This window comes from Suillus clintonianus, assembly GCF_016758775.1.
Source record: "Suillus clintonianus strain FC179 chromosome Unknown DEU56scaffold_207, whole genome shotgun sequence".
Classification (NCBI taxonomy): Eukaryota; Fungi; Basidiomycota; class Agaricomycetes; order Boletales; family Suillaceae; genus Suillus; species Suillus clintonianus.
In genome coordinates, this window is record NW_024539431.1 from 26,248 (window position 1) to 38,924 (window position 12,677).

At 49.1% G+C, this 12,677-nt stretch overlaps 4 protein-coding genes across 4 annotated transcripts; 1 reads left to right on the forward strand and 3 right to left on the reverse strand.

Moving 5' to 3' along the window:
* The first annotated feature begins 14 nt into the window (after nucleotides 1–14).
* Nucleotides 15–817, forward strand: DEU56DRAFT_241839 (Sm-like ribonucleoprotein). The gene is made up of 3 exons (XM_041345257.1): nucleotides 15–109; nucleotides 170–287; nucleotides 342–817. Exons 2-3 carry the CDS (start codon nucleotides 218–220, stop codon nucleotides 611–613), a joined length of 342 nt encoding a protein of 113 aa, XP_041200831.1. The 5' UTR covers nucleotides 15–109; nucleotides 170–217; the 3' UTR covers nucleotides 614–817.
* A 2,013-nt stretch (nucleotides 818–2,830) lies between these two features.
* Nucleotides 2,831–4,034, reverse strand: DEU56DRAFT_896717 (class II aldolase/adducin domain-containing protein; the record flags this gene model as incomplete). The annotated part of the gene is made up of 7 exons (XM_041356429.1): nucleotides 2,831–3,122; nucleotides 3,179–3,193; nucleotides 3,242–3,328; nucleotides 3,387–3,635; nucleotides 3,689–3,727; nucleotides 3,788–3,829; nucleotides 3,882–4,034. The coding sequence occupies 7 exons, from the start codon at nucleotides 4,032–4,034 to the stop codon at nucleotides 2,853–2,855; spliced, it is 855 nt and encodes a 284-aa protein (XP_041200832.1). The 3' UTR covers nucleotides 2,831–2,852.
* A 2,542-nt stretch (nucleotides 4,035–6,576) lies between these two features.
* Nucleotides 6,577–7,717, reverse strand: DEU56DRAFT_938432 (uncharacterized protein; the record flags this gene model as incomplete). The annotated part of the gene is made up of 3 exons (XM_041358846.1): nucleotides 6,577–6,682; nucleotides 6,733–7,539; nucleotides 7,593–7,717. Coding segments are annotated over 3 exons (1,038 nt in total), but the record flags the coding sequence as incomplete, so codon positions are not given.
* A 2,031-nt stretch (nucleotides 7,718–9,748) lies between these two features.
* On the reverse strand, nucleotides 9,749–10,203 carry DEU56DRAFT_749845 (uncharacterized protein; the record flags this gene model as incomplete). Its single annotated transcript, XM_041349474.1, has 2 exons — nucleotides 9,749–10,021; nucleotides 10,069–10,203. The coding sequence occupies 2 exons, from the start codon at nucleotides 10,201–10,203 to the stop codon at nucleotides 9,749–9,751; spliced, it is 408 nt and encodes a 135-aa protein (XP_041200834.1).
* Between the last annotated feature and the right edge of the window lie 2,474 nt (nucleotides 10,204–12,677).

Here is a 12,677-nt window from a genome sequence, read left to right on the forward strand (position 1 = left end):
GGCATTTTGCGCGGCTTGATTTGGTGGACATTGACAACGTCCTTGCAACGTCCTCAGTGCATACTGGCAACCATATTGCTGGTCAAATATTCACCATGAAGCTTGTAAGGTGAATACCGCGCTTGCTTCTATCATATTCAGCTAACCCTAGAATTTTCTTCTATTCGAGCATTGCAAGGTCGGGCGCTAACCCCAAGTTATTTTCATCAGATTTTTGATGAAACTCAATAATGAAACGGTAACTATCGAGCTCAAGAATGGCTCACTAGTCCATGGAACAATCACCGGTTCGTCTAAGTGGCTCTTTTTTTCAAGTCTTACACCCCTCTAATCATTCGCAGGTGTCGACATGCAGATGAATACCTACCTCAAAACTGTCAAGATGACAGCCCGTAATCGTGACCCAGCATCCCTCGACTCTCTATCTATTCGTGGCAACAACATCCGGTATTTCGTACTCCCCGATGCACTTCCTCTCGATACCCTCTTGGTGGATGACGCACCGAAACCGAAAGGCAGGAAGAAGGACGATGCTCGCGAAAGGGGAAGGGGGCGAGGGATGGACCGTGGACGTGGTAGGGCAAGGGGTAGAGGACGAGGAAGGGGCTTCTGATGGTATGGTTCACAAAATATCACGATCTTTGCACTGTCGGCCGTTTTTGCTTTCTGGTAACACCAGAAATATTGCGCTGAGTTTGGCTCGGTGTTAAATTGGAGAGACCAAGAGCGCGCGTGGGGTGTTCCACTCAGCTGGATATAAGGGAGGCAAATCCCTCTATATAAATCCGAATACCCAAACACCTCGTCCTTCTGAATATTGGGTGCTGCTTTCAGTTAGACGGCCGTATATCGAGGTGAGTATCGATAGTGACAGCTCACAATATAGCACAGCGCTGAAAATTTGGGACGCCCTCAGTGTTGTAGGTGGTGACAAAGGTTTCCGCTTCAAACCTTTGTTCCATCTCTCGGAAGAACATAAGATAAAACTGACTCTTTTCAAGAAATCTGACTTGCACCAGTACCTACCTGAGGGGCCCGGTGAGTTGGAGGGGTGACGTTCCTTTTTCGCTGGGGAGGTTATCTAATTGCTCTCATATCCTCATCTGCCAACGGCCGCACATAGCCACTTTTCCTAGTTAGATCCGACACCTTGCCACGATTGGGTACACAGCCTGATAATGCTGTTTTCCAAAAACGAGAACGAACTTGAAGTCATAAGCGTCCAGCCGTTCTTACACGAAGGAACAACTACTATCTCCCTTCGGTTGGTCTGGCTAGGAATGAATGAGAACGGTCGGATTTGGGATGTGGAAACAGGGAATAAAGTGGGAAACCCTCGGGACTCTGGGAACACGCTGGTAGTCAGACGTTCGGAATCTGGATTGGCTGTATCAATGGGGTTTGATGGTAAAATGCATCAGTTGGGGTGTCTGACATTGCGCAGCACATCACACATTGAACAGCCCCCATCATGCATGTTTCTCACCTGATAAGAAAGACTCGCCTCAGGATCATTCGACGGCAAGCCGAATATTTGGAACACGGTCGTGTGCACCAGGCTGCCAAACGGCGTACCGCTTACTGTGGCAAGGAAAACATGATCTTTCTGTGGGATATCTCGCGGGAAAGTGAGACTATCATCGCGACGAATACGGTGTTATGGTGTCGTCCTCATTTTGCTGTTCCATGAGTCCAGCATCTAATCTCTTGACCTCGACCAAGTAATGAGCCTGGGTCATATCTAGCAACATATCCGGTCATGCAAATCTTCATTAAGCCGTCTGCAAGCTCCGGTTCTACTCTGCTCTTTGAAAGCAGACCACAACGAAGGAATAACGGCCATTTTCCTTCTATGCACAATACATAGTTATAAATGTGAGGATTGGCATCAATAATCTCAATTGACCTACGCTGACCTCTGCGGTATGGTTTTGGGAACTGGACATATGACGGTTGACGGCGGACGCTATAAAGGTAACTACTACCCAAGCTGTTAATAACAGGTATTCCTCACAAAAAACACCCTGATCGGCAAAAGGGGTCAAAGACAGGGCCAAAGCAAATGCACTATGAACAACACGAATGTGCATAAGCAGCCTCCGAGTCCGGAGTAATACTGGACTGTGATCGTCGATGATCATTGCAATCAGTGAAGTGGCATTGATTTGTTTAAAGTTCACGGAATTGGAGAGACTCGGATGGTATGCAGAATGTGTGTACCCTGCCCATCCAAGTTGAAGCGAATAATAGACGGGAAAATGTTAGCAGGATGCCACCGTCGAAAGGGACTATACCTGCAGACGGACCAGCACAAGCTCAGCATTAGATAAAACAACACTATGTTCTGCTCATAGCAGCACCGAGATCGCGGGCGAGTTACCCCAACCAACAGGCAACCAACAGACTTTAAAAAGTATGAACGCGCCCGGCGGACTCAGAATCTCGGGTGGTGGTAGGTATCATGCAAGAAAACGGGATTCACTATCTGATCACCACCGCCATGTCCGATACTCCATATCGCGCCCTCAAATCCAACCTTGAGGGCTCAATCTTTCGCAGGACACCTGTACCTGCGCAGGACGTCTTGGTCTACCACTCATCCTTCTCAATGAATGGCTCTCTAGATTTGACAATTTCGCTTCCAGATATTCTGGTGACCAGCCTTTCTTAGACCTTATAGAGATGCTTCGTAGGAAATCCGCGCATGGGTATGTTCTTGTAGAGGAAATGGCAACGGTCGTTTCACCTTGCCGGTGGACACCTACGCCATGTTGGTAGAGGATCAAAACATTGGCAGGTATATCGCTGGGTGCTTTAGGACTCCATATTGGTAAATAGGTCAGCTACAGGTTCTACTTGTGTGCAGGCGTGTACTCGAATTTCTTTCCTTCTTCGTGCTCCAAGAGCTGAAATTCAGGAACCCCATTAAACCAACCGTCTAGCTCAGATCCAAGAAGTTGCCATGTTTTAACCGCACTTGCATGGTCAATAAGACGCGGTGTCAGTCCACGAGCGGCGGCAGCCTGGTCTGCTATCATTTGAACCTTGCAGCACTTTTCCAAAGAAATGAAAAAGAAAATGGTAGATTCAATCGACTTGGCGGCAACAAGAGCCCCATGGTTCTACCAAAAGAACATGGTAAGCAGTTGAGAACGTTCAACCAAGCTCTCAAAGATACCTGGAGGATAGCAGCCTAGAATACTGTGAGCGTCGACATATACAAATTGGTGCATTTGCGAACCTTCTTGGAACCTAGAGCAGCTGCTATAGCCAGACCTTCCTCGCGGTCATCGACGATGCCATGAAATTCACTAAATAACACATGATCCTATGGACACATTGACTGAGATACCTCTTTTCATTGAAGAATGATGAACGCGAGATACCTCATAAAACGCACAGCTGTCCTGAGTGATGGGGTCAAGGGGCACTCCAAGGGAGCCGAACGCCTTGGCATACGTAGTGTGCGAATGCGCAGCACAGATCACATCCGGGCGAGCTTCATGAATGGCTGAATGGATCAGGTATGCTGATCGGTTGAGGAGCCGATAGGGTCCGGACTCCTTTTCTTGTATATTTCCTTCATGGTCCACGAGAAGGAGGAGCTCAGGCTGGATGAGCTTGAAGTGAACACCCTATATCAACTGGTGAGTATTATAGCTTTTGTCTCGACAACATAATTGTTTACCAAGGGGTTGACCCAGTAGCAATCTGGCCTGATTGGGTCCTTTCAACAAAGCAATTAGAATAACCACGCACATCGTATTATCAGTGTCATTATTCTCACCCGGACAGTAATATGTCCTGCAACGCCTTCGTCATAGCCGTACTTTGCTGCTTTGCACGATGACGACGAGCGCTTCCCGTCACGATAAGACAACGAGCTCACCAAAGATACGATACGCCTGAGCCAAGCGAAATTTCAGAAACGCTCGATGTTCCAATATATCAGAGAACGTCGGAGGAACCGGTTTATTGGGATCCTTCAATGTCTTAGTATGAATGCCGCTGGCGTCCCCTGATGGTGCGGTCATGGTGGTAACAGATTACAATGGCCTATGATCACAATAGACCCGGCGGTCCTGCTAATCCAGATGAAGCAGGTGTGACTTACAGCATAGTATGAGTATGTGTGGTGCTGTTCCAACTCTCGCTTCCGACATTTGGTAACATTCATCGAGTTTTAATTGGTTTAAACAAGTTGAATCTACGGTCGCACTCGGCTCAGGCCGAGTTTCGGGTCTGTGCGTACACGCGTCATCATCTGACTCATGCTCTTGACTGAGTCTCCTAAACGCTGATGAGTGGCTGAATCCTGCGACTTCGGTCCTTGAGCTTAACCATCATCTAGCGTTGAGCACTCACTGCTTGCGCACCCACTGCGCCTTTAATTTATTTATTGTTGAACTGTCGTGTTACACTCCACTTCCGTCGTACCTCCATGACGAGCGATGCCCCAGTCAGAACATCAGTGAATTGAGGAGTCCTTGATATTGTACCCGTGTGACCTATAGAGAGATATAAATTTGCTCTTGCTAGGTATGGGTATTTAAAGTGCGAGAAATTTGTGATGTTGCTATATACCTATGTAAGTCTGCGAATCTAGACGACATTTAGTATTTTGTGACGAGGTCACGTCTTCGCAACACCATGGCCGGTAAGAGATGACAGCATAGGTGTGTTCGCCTTGTCGAGCATAGTCGTTTCCGTTATTTAAGTTTTCAATTACAAGGGTATATAAGACTATCTCACGGGCAGCGTTTTTCGCAATGGTCCTCGTATCTGTATTTGCAAGGGAGTTTGCGATAATGTGTCGTTGTTGGGGCATCACAGCCGGTAAGAGATGACAGTATAGGTGTGTTCGCCTTGTCGAGCATTGTCGTTTCCGTTATTTAAGTTTTCAATTGCAAGGGTATATAAGACTATCTCACGGGCAGCGTTTTTCGCAATGGTCCTCATATCTGTATTTGCAAGGGAGTTTGTGATAATATGTCGTTGTTGGGGCATCACAGCCGGGAGGAGATGACAGGGTATCCCAGTAACCCTGGTTGAACCTTCTCATATTCCCCAATTCAAGTTGTACATTATAAGGCAATTTTTCACGGTTTGCTGATGCCAATGTATGGTCTGCAATATGTCCCAACCGCAGACTAACAATTCCGCAACCAGTGCCGCACTTACCAGGGTATTGAATTCCCACAGGCAGACTACTATACGTTCAGCAGATGCCTATCATTAATTAATATTCTCGCTTCCAATCTGAAGTGAAGAACAAAGCCGAGCATTGCACTGGTGATGCATTGATGATTGTGGTTCACATTACTGTAGCGCACAAGATCGCTTGTCGTGAATCAGTCCCATCGTTGAGTGCATAGTATTTGGCTTTGACTCGGAATCATGACATCGAATCTGCATACCATACTGCTTATTGCCGACCAAAGGGGATCGCTTGTAGTACTTACAATAGATACGTGCGGACGATGCAGGAAAGTACAACGTAAACGATGAATGACCCCTTGCATGCTAAAAAAACAACGTGCAGAGCGCCCCCCTGTATTGACTCGGCGGGGTAGTATGGTCATTTGACACGTCTGGACAACATCATGACTCAAGATCCAGGGAGATGACACCTGTGAGGAGTGAGAATGCAGCGATGTAAGAAAGTAGGGAGGCGTACGATTGACCCTTGTCAGATTCAACCCAACACCTCCACATTCCAGGGACATCGAGCATGACCTGTGCGGTATTGCCCATCATGAAAACTCGGACAGCCTGATCTCTTTGACTACGACCCATCGACCCATGAAACCTAAACTGAAAGATTAAATTAATTCAGATAAGCAGGTACGAGGTCATCAGAAGATTCGCACTTGACATGGGGTATCTTCTTCTCCGCAAGGAAGTCGGAGATAAGTTTGAGACGCTCGTCTCCGAAAGATCAAAGAGGAGCGCGAGGCTGCTCAAGCCAAGAGGAAGGCTGAAGCACGAGAGGGAAAACGCAGCAGCGCACAAGCTTACCGTTGTGCATGAGACATTCGGTCCACTGCGAGATTATTATGGTCTGTATATAGCATCAGCACCACGATCGCTGTGGTCGTTGGACTTCAAGCCGCACCTTGTCATCAGGGCTTTGCATAGCCCACTTCCCCAGATGCTCCATCATTTGCTAGGAGACGAAATTCAAAAGGGGATTTCAAAAGAAAACACGACAACCTACATTCATCTTTGTGGAGGGGAGGAAGCGCGACATTGTTTTACCTTGACCTATGGAAGCAAGCACCTTCCTAGGGCTCCGACCTATGACCACTTCTCTCTCGTCTACGGCAACTTGCGTCAGATCATGCCAATGATAAGACGTGGCGACATACCTGGTATACTGCTACCTCCAACTTGAACGACTTGCAAAGACTCGAGGCCAGTGAGTGCTCCAAGCTCGTTGAATAGTGCTGCTGGTACTCCAGGAAAGGTTGATTGGCTGTATGCGGGTGAGTACTGGTCACGGTGCGCGTAATGTGTGGAGCGGACTCACAGATTTGCAACTCTACCGGAGCCATCGCAGGTGACGCCATTCCACATTCATTCACTCACTGCTCTGTAAAGCAGCTTCTTCCCCCTTTGCAACTCCCCGACCCGAATCTCAAATTCCAAAATGACGCGCCACAAAATAGCGCTTCCTGCAGTCCTGAAAATGATGTCAACCCATGACAGCCGGAGCAAAACGATATCACAAACCTTTCGCTCTCTGCAGCCGCAGCAAGTCCGCTCCTCGTCCGTTCGATCTCACTCTGCCATCGCACTTTCTCCCACCCTGGGACCCACACTTCTGCGATACGCCGTGAAATGCTCTTTTCTCTTGGGCCTCCATTGGCTGTGCTTTGTCCGAGTTGAGCCCGTACGCGACCCCAGATACCGTGCCCTTTCTCAGCTTCTAGAAACATGCCCAACACCAGGCTATTGTCCAAGTAAGTGTCGACGGCAATCTGTAGTCGATCCCTCAGGACAGCTGTCGGAGTAGGACGTCGTAGTATGACTGAATGATTGTACAGTAGCATAAGAGATGCAACCATCATGCTCTCTCTCCGACCAGGATTCTCATTAACACTGGCAGCAGGCTGAGAGTCTAAGACCGTGAGTGCCGCATCTTGAGATGAGGAAGTAAGCAGCTCGACAAAGGCTCGTAGTTTTATCCAAGCTTCCCGGTCCTTCCACTGCTCGTGAGCGCAGCTAATCGTATCATCGAGGCTGCGTTTTACACGAAGAACTACCATACCACCCGTACCCTCGATCTTGACTGAGCGCTGGATAACACGTAGTGCCGCATTTTCGTTACCACTAAGCCATTCCATCTCAGCCCAATCCCACCATAACTGACCAACGAAAGGCTGGGTGTGTGTGTGCTGAGAGGTTACGGGCACCGTTTGATAGACCTTACGGGCATCATCGACGTGCTCGCGCAAGCGCTCGAGACGTGCGTGGGCTGCCCAGTGCGGTAGGGAATCTCGAGCTGTCGACAAAAAAGTCCGCGAGAGCTTCAGAGCACTGCAACACCAACATAAGTGCTACTGACACACACATCAATAAATGAACCGCACCTTTTGGTATTGAGGGCTGCCTCAAATGCTAAAGCGTAAATATCCCACTCATAGTCCTCGCTACCGCATCTAAGCTGGCTGAACACGGCTCGTACGAACTCCTTGTCGATCTCTTGCAGATCAGCCACGGCTCAGGCCGTCGGTTTGACCCAGTTTGGCATGTCCCACGGTTTGAAGCCGGGCCGTGCACTGCACTGAGTTTCACTGGCCAAGATCAATCCCCCCAAATCATCATCGATCAACGCACCTACTCATCTAACCATCTTTCAACATGGGCCCCATGGATCCCGTAAGTAACCATCAAGTTGTGTTCATGCATGATCGCTGAAGCGATCGTTAGCAATTAGCACGTGCCCCAACTCTTTTGCCACCGAGGGCGCCTGATGTGCGCTACTATGGACGAAGAAGGTCTACTCACGTTGAGGCGGGTCGTTTAGAAGATGCGGTGATGCGAGATGTGACCGGAAGGGTGCGATTGGGGGTTTGGAGGAGGCTCAAGGCGTTTCTCTGTTGTTGCAACGCTGGGCATGACACGGCGTGAGTTTGAGGTCCTGTGTGCTGAATTAAGGCGAGTCCGCTGTGTCTTATCAATGATAGTTTTCTTGTTTACCCTGTATTTTCAGAAGTCAGAGGAGATTATAGCATTCTGCAAGATTGTGCGCGTGTCTGTACGAATTTTAGTGTTAGAGATTGCTCCGAGACCGTGCCGTCGCTCAAACGAACATAATATGGTACAGGTATCTCGTCAACTTGTGTTGCAACCCGGAGGGAAGAATGGACTGGAGGGATCAGACGCAAGGACTCCCGACAAATGTTGTTCAGATATGGCAAGTTCTGCAAGGTGTTGTGTAAAGACTCGATTTCTTCAGGTGACAGTCGCGATATCGGGGTAGTCGGTACGATAGAGAGAGGTTCCGTACGAAGACGAGTCTGCAAGCCTGGATGTCTTGCAAGGAGCAGAAACGTCCACGTCAGAGCGAGAGATGTCGTATCAGACCCTGCGAACATGAAGGTATTGATGTTGTGCAATATATCTTCGTTGGAAATTCGCTGATCTGGTGGGAGGTCTGTCGCAATATTGGATTTCACTAAGAATTTGTCAGCCAACCGACAGAAAGAAATGACAGTTGACTCACGCAACATATGAGGAACCGCTCTTCTCTCCATCCAAAATCCTGGATTTCTCCTGCTGCTCTAGCTTTCCTGCTACGCGGCGAATAGTTTCTTGGCATCTGTGGACGGTCTTGGCCCTCTTATCGGGCTGCATTGCAAGCTCAGCCAGGATTACATTCATGAGTAAATTGATTTAAACGTACGAAAAGGCTATTTCAGGATTGGAAAGTAAATCCCCAGAACTGTCCTAACCCCATCTCCCTGCGAGACAGCAACCTCGGACAATACGCAGCAAAGAGCTCGTCCGACTCGTTCTGTATAGCGTTGAAGTGGTGGTCAAAGCCTGTGGGTGATACGTGATGGTCAGGTAAGGATGGATGCACGACCCAACATGAGTTACCTGCTAACCCAATTACGTCGAAGGTCGCTCGGCTGATCCAGTGACAGACGTCTATTCCAAAACGGCCGGAGTTCTGCTTGTCCGAGGCTGCCTGGTCTTCCTTCGCTTCCTGAATCGTATCTATCCATTTATCTTTGAGCTCCTCTCCTTTGCTAAAGACAAGAGGCACAAGTGCTCGCATATTCTGAATGGAAAATGCAGGAGTGGCAACGCGCCGTTGACGCTTATGAACATGACCCTCTGCAGCTGGCATACCACAACCAATGAGGCTCGTGATAATTCTTCGAGATTACCACGGTTTTTCGTAGATTATGCTTCTGTAGTACATGTGTGCTACAGAAACATGGGTAAAGGGTGAGAAGGCATTCGTCCCACTGCATCGAACAGTTGTTCGCGAGTTTCGTGATTTAAAGAAGAGTTACTCACAGGACCAAGCCCTCTTATACGGACGTTCCTGCCATATTTCTCTACATAGGCAGCATGAGTTTTGGATGACCTGAGTGGTCGAGGGTTCGAACGAGTTGGGTAAGGGAGGTCAACCAATGTATGAGTGGGTTGGGGTGAGGCAAGTTGTGCTGGGCGGCGGCTCCTTGGCACCTCTGCAGACGCCGTGACCGACGAGGCCAACTGTAGCGTATGCCCGTTAGAGGGGCGATCGAAGCGTTACCATGATAATCATAAGAGGCTGAGCGTGTTCGACGCCGACCTCTTTGACAACATATGCCAGGACGGAGTGAGCGTTGTCGTCGAAGATGTGTAATTGGCTGCAGGGATAATGACCGTAATGTGCTCGAGGAGTCCGATGAATGGTTGATACGTGCTTGACGGTATTCGTGTGTACAAAGATAGTGCCAGGCATGGACGTTGTGACGATGGAGGCCGGCACTCGCGAGTCAGAGCAGCCAATCTGAAGGACCTAAATGACAGTAAGAAAACGTGGCTAACAACGGAGGGGTGTGCGACAAGGCACAAGGCACACCTTGGAGTTCTGCGGCATGGTGGCCGAGTCCTAAAGAAATAGGGATTATCTTTGATTATACTTTGTGCCCACTCCTCGTTGGCGTTGAGGGGGTCCTGTGTGCCGTTGGGCCGAGTCATGATGTGAAGGGTTGAGAGGCGAAGGGCAGGGTGGTGAGTCTTCGTAGATCAGTAAGACTAAGCAACTGACTGAGGATTGAATTGAGGGCCCATGCACTGAGCGTGGAGGTGTTCTAACCTAATGGATAGTTAGCTTGCTTCGGACGTTATGGTTTGCAGTGGTCTTACCGAATGACCGCCGTTCAACCGGGCGGTTATCGGGTAACGGAACGTGCCCGTTGGGCTCATGCGGTGTTGCGACAGGACGTCTACATAGCTTCGGAGCGAGACTTGTCAAGGGGGACGCCAAATTTTGATAGGTTGACAATTCCATATGAGACCTGGCCGTTAGTAACGGATAGGGGATTGAATCGGGGTCCGATGTGCAGTGCCGGTTTGGACGGTGTATATCCTGCGATTGAGAATTATGAGTTTTTCTCTTCATCTGCGAAGACATGGCCGCAATAAGTGACAATTCAGTTACCTCTTCTTCATCACCACCCCCCATAACCGTCACGGTTACTGCCCGTATCCGCCTCGAGGTTGCCACTGCCTGCTGCACCAACAACATCGCCCAATGGTTCACTCCCCAGGGAGTCCCTAGCCATCCTGCGCATGTTACTGGATACCCTATGCCTAACTGAGTGTGCATAAACATATCCCGATCCACGAATCTGGTTTAAAGGATGAGAAGCGCCATTACAAGAGCCAATGGCTGCACTCACATCCCAACATTGTGTGCCTCCCAGTCGTCCAGCTCTCCTTCAAAGCGTGCCCTCGGTGGAGCCAGCCACCTAACCCAGGTGATGCTTCACAGGTTGCCCCTATCGCCGGCCCAAATTTCCGCATGGCATATAGCCAGCGCGCAGGCCCAATACCGGTGAGTGTCATACCCCCCCTTAAGAACTTTGCCAGCATGACGTCATTGACAAGGGCGGCGACCTTCGTTTCCGATACCCGGCTGCTGCTCTCCCTTAAGAACTTTGTCAGCATGACGTCATTGACAAGGGCGGCGACCTTCGTTTCCGATACCCGGCTGCTAGTTCATTCCAGAACACGTCATGGGCTGTCATGAGTTGCTTCATGCATTCCTCCATCAATCGCAAATTCATGCTGACTCAGAACTGTCCAATCAATCTGCACCCATCATATTAGAAAACGGGTAAAAGGTGGAGGGAGGGGGAGGACCTGCGGCAGAGTACGGTCTCTTCTTCAGCCACCCGCAACACATGGCGCCTGTGATCCTGTTTGGCCAACTGCGCGGGCCCCTAGGAAGGGCATGGAATCCTCGCCAGTTGGTAGATAGAGCCTCCCAAATGCCCAGTTCCACTCATGGATGATGTCAACAACCAGCATACGCAATAGATCGAGTCCAAGCGATCCTGCGAACGCCGATTTGAGCTAATCGTGACCAGGACGGAACCGATCGCACTTGGTGAGCTTGAACTCTGAGAAAACTAGATAGAGATGATGACGATTAGTTAAATGCTGACCATAAATGAGTAGCTGCAAACCACGCACGGCCATATTGAATCTTTGACCTCGTCTAGAGATATGAAGCTGATACTTTCTTCTTTTCCTGCTGCGTTATATTGCGGAGCCAGCCCGTTATTGTCACGGGGTTCATAATCGCCTGCCTCTTTGCCCAAGGGATGGCGAGTTGTTCGGTCGCACTAAAATCCTTCAGCAGCCTTTTCACGACGTTGGTACTGCCAGCCTCAGCTGAACACCTTTCGACCTCGTTTGGGGATTTTAAACTGGTAGATGCCAACGACACAGACCCAGAATGCCTTGAACTAGTACTGGCGTCGTGGGCGCTGGCATTGCGTGGATATGGATGGATGCAATGTGATGTGATACGCCGGCGGGGATTGCAGCCGATCGCCTTCTGGTGCACCTCGTGGGTCCTCGGGGTCATAATGAAGGGTGCATTAGCCTGAGTAAGCTTGAGCTCGAAGGAAGAGAAAGATAATGATCATGAGGTGTAAACCACAACGTAAGACCTATGCACGTCGGATTTGTGACAAATTGCGAAGATTCGGTAGGTTAAACGGCGAAGCTGAGAAGCTGGACTTCGCCAAATGCAAAATTACTGAATCTTGGCTATGATAGGGGGAAGTGTTTCAGGGATCAATGGAGTCAGTTAAAAATTAGGGCACGGACGTTTAAGGAACTCACTTGAAGCGCCGTCGACGGTGATTAAGTACCTTGCTCGCGAGCAAATCTCGAATATTTACGAGACTCGCCACCACGATATAGTGAGCTCGCTGATCAGCGCGACTCGATATATGATGATCTCTTGGATCTCTGAGTCATCTCCAATAAAGTTCGTCTGGTGGAAATTTCTCTCGACTCTATTATTCAATAGGAAGCTGCAAATTAACAATTCATTGACTCACTGACTGTGTAAGGCGCTAGAACAGCCCCTCAATGAGATTTTACAGTCACGATCATCAGCGTAGTTTGATTCGTGATTGATGGAGGAATGATAGCCA

Coding starts and splice junctions, on each gene's coding strand:
- DEU56DRAFT_241839 (XM_041345257.1), top strand. CDS start 218: ATGAAACTCAATAATGAAACGGTAACTATCGAGCTCAAGAATGGCTCA. Junction 288..341: donor AGTCCATGGAACAATCACCG/GTTCGTCTAAGT, acceptor AATCATTCGCAG/GTGTCGACATGCAGATGAAT.